Here is a 12,745-nt window from a genome sequence, read left to right as displayed (position 1 = left end):
ATTAGCAAAACAAGATAGCGACGCACGGTTACACAAGCCAAGGTTGACAACGCGTTTAATAAGCTTGTAACTTAAAGTACGGTTACCTAATCGTACCTACTTCTTAATTTAAACCGCAAACGAATGAAGAACAGCCTCGAGTGCTGAGGCATGAGCGAATTCCCCTCAGAGAGAGGCTGTGGATCAAAACCTAGCGAGCTGCCTAACTAGACAGCACTGTAGGGGGCGTAGACACACAAAAAAAGTTTAAATACTTTTAAAAGTAATATTCTGTCATCATTAAATCAGCCTCGTATTGTTCCAAACCTGTAATTCCTGCGTGAAAATGCAGAATGACAGCCTAATTTACTTTCATTTTGTGAGAAAATACGCGTGAATAGTCATTCTGCATATTGTGTTACACAAAAAGCAAGTCACACGGGTTCGCAACAACACAAGTGCGAGTAAAAATCGACAAAACTCTCATTTTGCGCAATGTCCCAGAACGCAACGCTCATGGCGCGACGCAACGCGTTCGAATGCCTCCTCAAAACGCTGTCTCAAGGTTCAGATACACAGACAGCGTGTTTGCATACTACATGGGTGCCCTTCCTGGACCCCCCTTCCTAGTGAAGCCAGCTCAGCGCGATTTACCAGAAGTCCTTTGTTGCAGAAAAGGGATTATCCAGTCACTAATTCCGTGTCACACTGCAACAAAGTGAGACAACAATACACCCTATGAAGCATGCTTGAGCGGCGAAATAATAAAAGTAGTAAATGACAAGCCCCCCTTCCTGTCTGTTCCTAGTTGTCAACTCTGTTGAATGCAATTTGTGAGCAAGTTAGTTCTTGCTTTCGGTATTACAAGCGCCACACGAATAATATTCTGCAACAAGATCTTGCTAATGATTGATTGTTTTGTGCATGGTTTCGATTTGTTAAGCACGTTTTAAACATTTAAAAGAAAAAAACATCCTTACCATAGCTGTTATTTTCTAAGGTCGCCATAAGAACAACTGCGAGGTCCAATGCAACAGTACAGAAATGACTGCATGCTTATCCACGATTGAGTCATGCAATGCTGACCTCACTCCAGTAATATTCAAGTCAAGAGGTAGATCCTTGTGCAAATGAAACCACCGAGAAATTGAAATGGAGGGCTTCTTTGACAAAATGGCGAACAATTGCACGCGATTTCGTTATTATTGCACACACATGCGAATCAAATCGCCCGAAAGAGTCTAGTTCACTCGTACATGGGAGTATGGAACAACACATTCTCTTTCAGCTGAAGTCTTGTGATCCCCTACTGTCCTGTTAGCCACACCCACTTCCGTTACCATATAAGGCATTTCCCCTTCCATGCGGGGCGCTGTAAGTTACAGCAAATGCACAGGCCATGCGGGAAATTCCGTCACTGGGAAACGTTCTTGAGAGCAGGGCTTGTTCTAAACATCCCCATCCATACCTGAACTGAATCATTCAATTACGGTGTGGTCGATGAGTGAAAGACAAAACACACGTGGTTGAAACTAACTAATGGAAATCCAGCAAATGAGATAAATTTAAGATGTTTATCACAACAAACAAACTGAATGGTTGTTTGGATTTGGGTTACTAAAGTGTGTTGCAACAAAAGAGGTGTGTTGTAACCAACAGTTTAACCAATAAGAAATGAGATACAGGGGTGAAATCACTATGACCACTAACCTCCTGAGGTTATTATACTGTAAAAATGTACAGGATATATATTATTTTATGCATTCTAATTTGTGATAATGTTAAATGATGGATCAGCAGGTTGAACATCTGTGCTTTTCATTAAAAAAAAAAAAAGTATAAATATGATTTTTGAGCAAACAGAGCAGGTTGTAACACTATCCAGTGTACTTTTACTGAATACAATGATTGTCCCATTTTGTACAATGTATAGACCAACATTTCCCACAACTGTGAGAGTGACTAAAGCAAACATTATCTTTATTCTATTTTATTTATTATACTGATATATCTTAAAATATGTCAGTGCCATTGTTTTGTCTCAAGGTGAACACCAGTAATGTTTTTTTCTAAGGCACGTTTATAAAAGTACTTAAATGCCCAAATTGAACTAAAGCCTAATCCTGGCTTAATCTAAACCCTGTCTTAATCTAAACCATAATATAAACTTTCTCGCAATTCTGACTTTATAACTCGAAATTCTGACATTATATCTCACAATCCTGACTTTATATCACGCAATTCAGACTTTATAACTCACAATTCTGACTTTATGTCTCGCAATTCTGACTATATCTCGCAATTCTGACTTTATATCTCGCAATTCTGACTTTATATCTCACAATTCTGACTTTATCTCATGTAATTCTGACTTTATAACTCACAATTCTGTCTTTATATCTCACAATTTTGACTTTATATCTCGCAATTCTAACATTATATCACGCAATTCTGTCTTTATATCTCGCAATTCTGACTATATCAGACAATTCTGACTTTATCTCATGCAATTCTGACTTTATAACTCGCAATTCTGACTTTATAAATAAACTCGCAATTGCAATAAGGTCCGAATTGTGAGATAAAGTCACTATAACCTTTTTTTATTTTATTTTATGGCGGAAACAAGCTCTGATATATGTTAGCTCTGCCATTTTGAATAAAAATGTTACCTATATTTTGTTACCTATATAAATTAAAACAATTTAACTAGAGTGATAATAGGGTATGATTATTATCTTTTTAATTAGATTAGATCAACATCCAAATTCATGCATTTAAAATGTCCGTGTTTTATGACGTTACAACTTCCCCAACTCACTAGTAACAGCACCCTTTGATCTAGACACTCAAATTTATACAGTTTAGGGATACATTGTGGATTTATTAACTACTTTACCATGTAGCAGACAATTACATCACAATCTGAGAGACTTGGAGGAAAAAAGCACCGAGTTACAGTCCGGTTTCCCCTACTGAATGTAACGTTACAGCAACAGAATTCGCACAAACAGTCCTAATCCATCCTCACCGATTCGATTATCAATATAATATTGTGCACATAATCATCATATTGGAGTTAGCAGAGTGTCAAGGCGACCGTGACTGCCTTTTCAACAGTATCTGTGAAAGTTATGAATCTGGACTCTGTAACACCAATCACGCTCGAAGCATCTGTGCATGCGTGCAGAGGCTCAGCAGCACGGACATGATCTAGCATGTGTTGCCGTGAGTAAGGAGACACCCATAGGCCTCATCGTGTCAGTGTTTGTGGACTCTCCCTCTCCCTCTCTGCTGTGCCTTAAAATAAAGTGCAAATCCATCTCAGACATGCGGGCCAGCCATTCACCGGGTATTGCATGTGCTGAGTGTAGCCTCAATAAACAATCTGATGCCTCGAATGCTATTCGGGTGTGTAAAATATTATTCCCATACATTCTGGAAGTAGATGCATATGCAGGCAGACTGCATTCTACATCGCAAAATGCAGATGGGCGCGTGACTGCATAGTTATTTAATAGCAACAATGCATGCATGCATGATTCCCAGCTCCAAACTGTAAATACAATTACAGTTTGTCCTCGAGTCCACTCAGTAAGCGTTGCGATGGCTTAGGGGGGGGAAGGCAGAAACAAGTTTACATGTCACAGTTGTTGCAACACCACCAAATGTTGCACAACAGTAACATGATCCATCATAATGCAGGTACAGAACTGACATACGCACTGCTGACACCATCACTGATTTAAAGAAAACGCATGCATTTGATAAACAGAGAAGTATAGTTGCACATTTGTTGCAGCTGTTCTAATGATAAGCACTTTTTGTTGCCGCTCACATGTGTAGTTGCAATGCTCGTGCACAAATGTGTTCATATGAAACAGTTGCAATGACTGTAAAAGCGCATCTAATTGTTTCTGTCAAAAGTACGGAACCACCCAATCGAATTTATCCTCCCGAGCAAGGTCTTCTTTCGACGATGTCCTGCAGAAACTCATCTTATGTTTCACGAGTGGAAATACATTCAAACTGAATCTAGTTGGAATGACTTATTGCGCGTTATATTACCTGTAAAAACATCTGCGACGTAGCTCCAGCGATCCAGATCTTTTTCGTGTTGCTTTCTAGAAAAAAAAGGGGAAAAAAACTTTAAGCCTTTGCATGTAGCGTCACTTCCTCGTTGGTAACAAGAGCGCCACCCGCTGCAAATTGCACAGTGATGTCATTTTTCTCTTGCACCTTTAACACCGGAGACACCTTTAGTAAATTATGGCAGATTTATTATACGATCACATATGAATATTAGCATAAATCAATGCAAACTTCTCATCCTAATGCCATTTGTGCTTTAAAACAATTAGTGTAGCAAAACCGACCAAAGACTATATAGACTTTGAACAGACCTTCCTTAAATGATTCCATAAGGAATCGCCTGTTAAAGATTCGCACTAGTGTCAAAAGTAAACACACGCGATGTCCGAATTGTGAATGAATGATTCTTTTGAATCGGATCTTTTTTTATTCTGTTCTCGAGTCAACAACTCCGACTCGTTGAACTGAGTGCTCATTTATTAAAAAGTTTTGAGTCAAAACATTACTTTATTTTAGTGCTGTTGTGTAAGATTCAAATTATACTATATATGGTGCTATGTTTTTGTCAAAGCTGCAACAAAACATAAACACATGAAATTACAGTAAATCTGCTTATTATTGTTAAAGGGATAGTTCACCCAAAAATGAAAATTTGATGTTTATCTGCTTACCCTCAGGGCATCGAAGATGTAGGTGACTTTGTTTCTTCAGCAGAACACAAACGATGATTTTTAACACCAACCGTAGCAGTCAGTCATATAATGCATTGAAACGGTAACACCATCTATAAGAGTCAAATAAACACGCACAGACAAATCCAAATTAAACCCTGCGGCTCGTGACGTCGTGACGACGTCGTGATGTCCTAAGACACAAAACGATCGGTTTGTGCGAGAAACCGAACAGTATTTATATCATTTTTTACCTCTAATACACCGGAATAAGTCCCGCCTTCTAAATAAGAGCCAATCGCTGATTGGTAAAGACATCGCGTCACTGCAGCGGCCGTAAGAAGCTCAGGTTCCTATAGAAACAGTTCAGACTCGCGCCTCCGAAATGAGGCACAAGAGACGCGCATTTAGGACTGCATGCGCATTAGCGCATTAGCTTGATCCAGCCTGAAACATACCGTTTTTTGTCATGATTTGAGCGTTTAGAAACACCATTTATGAGACAGCTGTCAGATTTGATTGGTGATTTCAAATATGAAATTTAATAGAAAGCTTGGCAAACAGCTTTGGAGAATTTGATGTTTCCCCATTCAAACAGATAGGAGCTGCACTTGTATTGTCTTAAAGGCACTTAGATGTAGTCACAAAAAAGATCCGGTTCTTTGAACATGAAGTATTCGAAAGAACCGATTCGCGAGTCTGATTTCCCGTCATTACAACACATGCGACCAGTCCTTTAACTGTCTAGCAGCCAATCAGACGAGCGCATGTGCGTCATGTGATTATTTCAGGAAGAAATGCAGTTGCTGCAAGCAAGATTGTGTGAAGATATAAGTTCTGACTAGAAAAGTCTTAAAAAGCATTGAACAATAAAATAAAAAAGAAGGGAAAATGTTGAATGTAAAAAGAGTTGTGTTGCGCTCCCGACCAGGTAAACAATGTTAATGATTTTGCTTAGTTTACACATCATTAGCAATAACATGTAGTCCAATAATCAAGGTATAACTGTGCAGCAAGGGGTTTAGTTCATTTGTTTTTCCTGTATAATCAGGCAAAAATGGTCATCCGGTTCCAGAGAATTTTCGTGTAGAGGAGATCAGGAAATCCCCCGAGTTGAAAGAAGGACAAGTGTTAGTTCGGACACTTTATCTCTCAGTTGACCCTTACATGGTGAGATGACCTACCTTCCTTCTTTCTTTCCTTCTTTCTTCACATTATCTTTTATGAGGTTTGATTTTCCATGAAGTAAATATTCACTATATATACACTATTCACTATAAATATCAACCTGAATCAATTTATAAACAGGCATTAACTTATTCACTTATTCGTGAAACAATACACCAAACTCAATTCAGCGCTGTCGCATGAACGATGATACTGGAGCGGACTACCTGTTGCCATGGAGATTAGATGAGTGTGTGGATGGAGGTGGAGTTGGTATAGTCGAGGCCAGCAAGAATCAGGCATTATCTGTGGGCACTATCGTCACCTCCTTCAACTGGCATTGGCAAACCTATGATGTGATGGATGGCAGCCTTTTACAAAAGGTATAATGTTTATTTTGGCAGGTAGTCTGGATGGATATGAGGCTGTATGATGTGTGGTGTACTCGTTCTTGCAGGTTGACCCAGAGATGGTAGATGGTCACCTGTCATATGCTCTAGGAGCGGTAGGCATGCCTGGCCTCACTGCTTTTTTAGGTGTGAGAGAGAAGGGTCATGTGACTGCAGGTGCCCACCAGACAATGGTCATCAGTGGAGCAGCTGGAGCTTGTGGGTCAGTTGCTGGACAGGTAATGCATAAGGGTTAATATGAAGCTGGTCTGTTCTCTACTAAAAGATAGAGATTTAGTTATTATGAAATGGAGTTATTATGAATTAAGTTTTAATATTTAATGGTAAGGCAGACTGGCCAGTGACACTGATTTCTTGTTTGGAGTTATTTATTAAAAACAACAACAAAAAATATAGCTGCAAGCAGCAATTAAGGGGCCAAGCACAACAGAAGTAAACAAGGAAGGTAGCAGCATACCAATAATGTCATAATGGACTAGGGCTGCACGATTAATCGCATGCTATTCTCACGCGCATTTCGTCAGTAAAGCCGGTTCCCTGATTACCGCTAAATCGCCATCACCTGCTTTCAAATAAGGCGTCATTTAATAGACAGAGCCGTAGTTCACTGAAAAGCCACGCAATATCGCGTTCATATCGCAGATGAATCGCCTGCGATAATGAACGCGATATTGCGTGGCTTGTCTGTGAACTACGGCTCTGTCTATTAAATGACGCCTTATTTGAAAGCAGGTGATGGCGATTTAGCGGTAATCAGAGAACCGGCTTTACTGACTAAATGCGCGTGAGAATAGCATGCGATTAATCGTGCAGCCCTATAATTGACTATGATAGCAACTGAGACAAAGACACTGCGTGTCAATTTTAAAGATGATCAGACCAATGGTACTGTAGATACAGCCAATTTCAATTATAGTGCCACCAATTGGTGCAGTCCCACTGCTTTTTTTGTATTCCCCTTATACATAAGCATGTCAAATTTGGTAAAAAAAAATATCTTATAGACATTCATATGTATGAACACATTAAAAATTACTGACTTTGAATTTTTTTTTGCCACTTACTATCAAAATTTTGACATTTGGCCATTAATGTTTAGTCAACGACCGTCCATTTTCCTACAGTGGTTTCGACTCGATCGGACTATCGGTTTCGAAGATATTCGCAAATGTTGTTTAAACACTTAATCACAACGTTGCACTAACCATAAGGCGAAACCTAGCATGTTTGGTATCGTTGGACTCAGCAAGGATTCAGGAATCCAAGAAGATGAAGTCCTGTGAAAATAAGCCAACCACATCCAAAGTTATAAGCATTTATATTTTCTCCACTAGTTGGCGCTGGTCTGAAACATCTCAGGCTCCTTCAGGGCATCGTGCTGATGACCCATATAGAGTTTCGTAACAATAAAATGATGAAACAATAAAATACAGCATTTTACTTCAAAATTTCAAAATGGCTAATATGGGAAAATTGGATATCGTTCAACTCGGCATGAGACTTTAACAAGATTTTATGATTTTTGGGCAAACCATTCATCAACCATACATCAACCATTCAATGTCTGCTCTCGTGTCAACACAACATACTTGTGAACGCATGTTGGAGATTAATATTTTGTAAATAAAATAGTTAATTATGTTTTTTGGGCACAAACAAAGTACTTGCATCGTTTCATAAAACTGAGGTTAAACCACTGGAGTCACATGGATTACTTTAATGATGTCTTTACTACCTTTCTTGGGCTTGAAAGTCACATAGCTGTCAATGGAGGGAAAGACTGTCAGATTTTATAAAAAAAAAATGTAATTTGCATTCCAAAGATGAACGAAAGTCTTACGGGTTTGAAACTACATGAGGGTGAGAAATTAATGACAGAATTTTTATTGTTGGGTGAACTCACCTTTTAATGGGTAAATGGAAACCCCCCCCCCGCTGTATTATGCTGTCAGGCCAGTAGATGGCGATGTCACTTTGTAAAGAAACACTACACGCCTATAGACTGAACGCGTAAAACACGTGACGTTACTGTTTTCACAAATTTGTGTTTTTGTAGTTTACACGAAGACTGTTACAGTATCGATTTCAAAAACTTGCACTTTGAAGCCCGTGTTCAATAGTTTGTGTTTCAGGCTTCCACTGTTGTGTCGTGTAAATGAACAGCCAAATCGCATTAAAAATAAAATCATTTGCTATTATATATAGTGCTATAAGTCACACTATGTGCCTCATGCATAATACATTCTTGACTTAAACCATTTTCCCCTCTGTTATTTAAGATTGCCAGATTGGATGGTTGTGAGAGAGTTGTGGGCATTTGCGGATCCGACCAGAAATGCCAGACCTTGGTAACGGAGCTGGGCTTTACAGCAGGGATAAACTACAGAAATGCAGATATCAGCTTGGCGCTGAGAGAACAGTGCCCCAGAGGCATTGATATATACTTTGACAATGTTGGCGGCCCCATCAGCGATGCTGTTATATCACAGGTACAGTCGTCACAGTATGTGCTGCCTTCTTACAACAGTTTTTTTTTGTCAATTTTGGAGGGTCGTTTTGTGTTAAAGTGCAATTCTTAGTGCAATTCTCATGCTGTGTAGATGAATCCCGGTGGTCATGTGATCCTGTGTGGCCAAATCTCACAGTACAATAAGGATGTGCCTTACCCACCTCCTCTAAGTGAGGATACCCAAGAAGCTTTGCTTCGCAACAACATAACAAGGTACAAGACAAAAGCTAGTAGGACCTAGTTTTTTGTTTTTGGCCAACATATACATCTATGTATGTTTGTGGTTTTCTTTATATTAATTTGAGGTATGATTTTTTTCTAGTGCTGTCAATCAATTAAAAAAATTAACTGATTAATGAAGCTTTTTTCTGTAATTAAATTTTGTCTCAATTTCTGGGGATGAGATGGATAATTATACACAGCAAAATCCCCAGAGAACATATGGTCCCTCTCTATAAAGAGTTAAAATAACACTGAAGCAGAGTTAAAGTTAATGAGATAATATGCTGTTTGTGGAGTTGTTTATTCAGATCTTGAGAGATATATTTTCTTTTATCTTCAGTAGTTTCATCTGAGGCTGTAGCTGGAAGTCATTTGTAGATATTGTGTTTCTCTTCAGTGATTCTGCTTGTTAACAGCAGGTGTTCATCACTAATGCTCAATCATAACTTAATTAATCACTTAATTATCTCATTGGGTCTCATTCATGAAACAAGAGCAGAACGAATTTTTGTGTAAATCGTGTGTAAAGTGGTTCTGGCGTAAATTTTCGGATTCATTAAAATGTTCGTATTTTCCAAATGTTAGTTGGTACGAAAGAAATCTACACCTGCTCCCAGTCACGCGTAAATAGTACGTTTAACATCCGAACGTTTTGCTCATTAATAAGGCTGCATTTTAATTCACCTTAATAAGGTACATATTTACAGCATTTTGAAAAAAATATTATATATAGTAATTACATACGTTTTTTCTTTTTCTTGTGAGAGCCAGTAATAAGCTGCGTTCACGTCACCTTGTATTTACCGCTATCTTGAAATGACGTTATATTCGGAGCTGTTCACGTCCTTTTGGTCCTTGGACTGGAAATTATGCGTTTCCATGGCACCACTATCAACGCCTAATAAATCAATCTACAGCGGTCAGGTGGTATAGTGGCCACATGTTACATGTGGGAGCTTCCAGAAAACTCCCAGCTTACAAACTGTAATTATGAACTCTACGAGGACGTGAATGCTTTTTACAAGCTAGAATCTTGTAACTACAGGAATTACGAGGCCGCGTGAACGCACCTATAGCATCTGCAAACGGAGCACTTTAATCAAATAATGAATTGATTTCAATAGGGCTGGGCAAACTATGGAACTTGTTTCCTATAAAATGGCCAAAATCCTTCATTTGGTGTCATAATATGATGCCCATATATAGTTGTCATTCGGATTTTATGGGCGGGATTTATGGTAATTGAGAATGAACGTGCACGCGCGTCCCATTTACGACTGATGGGAATTCATTAACACACACACATTTCACTATCACTTCTGACGTTTACGAAGTATTTGTGAATCAGGAGGAGAGTTTTCGGGAAAGTCCGTTTACGCGCAAATCACTCACATATTTACTCGTATATTTACGAATGTTTCATGAATGAGACCCATTAACTTTAACTCTGCTTCAGTGTTACTTTAACACTATATAGAGAGGGACCATATGTGACCCGCTCTGGCGAAATGAGTCGGAAGTCGCAACATTCTATTTTAAGATATGGGCCGATAATGTGGAAAAACAATGAAAAAATCCAATTTTTTTAAAGCTAATTTCAAAGAACAGACTTTCAAAAATAATCTCCCAAAGTTTAGTCCAGATAATTGAGTAAAGGTATTTAAATGGCTATTAAATTTGACATGGTTCTACCGTTTCGACTGACAGGCACTCGATTGTTCCAGCCATCCTCCTGTCAGACTAGCGCTTCAGACTGAAGTTTTCGTGAGGATTTCTAGTTTATGGACTGTTTTGATTTCGGTAATTCCATCTAGAAAGGTATAAGCATTGATGGCATCTATAAAAGAGATAGGCCTATATGAAAGCGAAACGAAAGTCCAGTGAGGAGGACGCACGAGAGAAGAACTGCGCGTTTCATTGGTATGTGTATACTGTAATACTGCATTTACAATGCTTATCAGTGGCATGCACTTTGATTGTGAAAGTGAAAGTGCCCTTTGCAGGGCAGAAGACCATAATTCAAATTAGTATATCTTCAAAACCATTCAAGGTATGACTTTGACTAGGATATCATTTTAAAGCTTATTGTCTCATCTTTCCATTGAAATTTGGGTCACTGTGACTCATTTTGCTGGATCAGGCCACATATGTAATCTGAGCAGAGTTGATTTAACTCTGGGGATTTTGCTGTGTAGACATTCATCTTTATGGTAAAATTGAAAGCCATCATTTCTTTTACCTTTTTGTTGTTTTTGACCCTTGTATTTTAATAAATATTAATAATTATGACACCAACACTTTACATTACTAGTGAAATTTCCCAATTCTCGATTACAATTTTTATACTACAACAAAAACTATTAGCCTAACTAATATAAAGTTCAAACAGTCAGTAATATATATACAGTACAGTCCAAAAGTTTGGAACCACTAAGATTTTTAATGTTTTTAAAAGAAGTTTCATCTGCTCACCAAGGCTACATTTATTTAATTAAAAATACAGTAGAAAACAGTAATATTGTGAAATATTATTACAATTTAAAATAACTGTTTTCTATTTAAATATATTTGACAAAGTAATTTATTCCTGTGATGCAAAGCTGAATTTTCAGCATCGTTCGGTGTCACATGATCCTTCAGAAATCATTCTAATATGATGATTTGCTGCTCAATAAACATTTATGATTATTTTCAATGTTGAAAACAGTTGTGTACTTTTTTTTTTCAGGATTCCTTGATGAATAGAAAGTTCAAAAGAACAGCATTTATCTGAAATACAAAGCTTCTGTAGCATTATACACTACCGTTCAAAAGTTTGGGGTCAGTAAGAATTTTTATTTTTATTTTTTTGAAAAGAAATTAAAGAAATGAATACTTTTATTCAGCAAGGATGCATTAAATCAATCAAAAGTGGCAGTAAAGACATTTATAATGTTACAAAAGATTAGATTTCAGATCAACACTGTTTTTTTGAACTTTCTATTCATCAAATAATCCTGAAAAAAAATATTGTACACAAATATTTTGTACAATTGTACACATTAAATGTTTCTTGAGCAGCAGATCAGCATATTAGAATGATTTCTGAAGGATCATGTGACACTGAAGACTGGAGTAATGATGCTGAAAATTCAGCTTTGCATCACAGGAATAAATTACTTTGTCAAATATATTCAAATAGAAAACAGTTATTTTAAATTGTAATAATATTTCACAATATTACTGTTTTTACTGTATTTTTAATTAAATAAATGTAGCCTTGGTGAGCAGACGAAACTTCTTTTAAAAACATTAAAAATCTTAGTGGTTCCAAACTTTTGGACTGTACTGTATAGCCAACGGTTGAGTTATTTTTAATGCTTTATACAGAATATTTTAATGATTTGATTTTTGACAGCAATATAATTATTATATTTCCAACTTGTACCCAATATAATGTGTTTACAGGGAAAGATTTATAGTATTGAACTACATGGAGAAATTTGAAGAAGGTCTCATGCAGCTCAGCCACTGGGTAAAGATGGGCCAGATAAAGGTAAATCTACCACAGTCATGTTTCCTCACAGGGAAAACAAAACAAACCTTTGGTACACCACATTTCTCCTCTTCATTTTACAGGTGTTGGAAACTGTTGTGAATGGTATAGAAAACATGGGAGGTGAGAGTTTGTTATTGTCATTAATTTCTCATGTGTA

General features: G+C 37.6%; 2 protein-coding genes across 5 annotated transcripts in view; one reads left to right on the top strand and one right to left on the bottom strand.

The window, feature by feature from the left end:
• Positions 1-4,158, bottom strand: part of mideasb (mitotic deacetylase associated SANT domain protein b) — a 35,841-nt gene extending 31,683 nt beyond the window's left edge. The window contains exon 1 of one of the 2 annotated variants that reach the window (XM_067367543.1): positions 4,048-4,158. The gene's annotated coding sequence lies outside the window, so the exon portion shown is untranslated. Of the gene's footprint in view, positions 1-959; positions 1,303-4,047 lie in introns of those variants that run through there. The other variant, XM_067367542.1, reaches the window with a different exon arrangement.
• Positions 1-12,745, top strand: part of ptgr2 (prostaglandin reductase 2) — a 41,442-nt gene that overhangs the window by 25,211 nt on the left and 3,486 nt on the right. The window contains exons 1-8 of one of the 3 annotated variants that reach the window (XM_067367546.1): positions 5,541-5,673; positions 5,794-5,912; positions 6,101-6,292; positions 6,367-6,537; positions 8,599-8,808; positions 8,920-9,041; positions 12,498-12,585; positions 12,669-12,708. In XM_067367546.1, coding sequence (XP_067223647.1) covers positions 5,634-5,673; positions 5,794-5,912; positions 6,101-6,292; positions 6,367-6,537; positions 8,599-8,808; positions 8,920-9,041; positions 12,498-12,585; positions 12,669-12,708 — 982 coding nt within the window. In that variant the 5' untranslated portion in view covers positions 5,541-5,633. Of the gene's footprint in view, positions 1-5,540; positions 5,674-5,793; positions 5,913-6,050; positions 6,293-6,366; positions 6,538-8,598; positions 8,809-8,919; positions 9,042-12,497; positions 12,586-12,668; positions 12,709-12,745 lie in introns of those variants that run through there. The other 2 variants (XM_067367547.1, XM_067367548.1) reach the window with 2 other exon arrangements.

Source organism: Chanodichthys erythropterus, chromosome 18, assembly GCF_024489055.1.
Source record: "Chanodichthys erythropterus isolate Z2021 chromosome 18, ASM2448905v1, whole genome shotgun sequence".
Taxonomy (NCBI): Eukaryota; Metazoa; Chordata; class Actinopteri; order Cypriniformes; family Xenocyprididae; genus Chanodichthys; species Chanodichthys erythropterus.
Note: the sequence above shows the minus strand (reverse complement) of the source record. Positions and strands in the feature narration are given on the sequence as shown.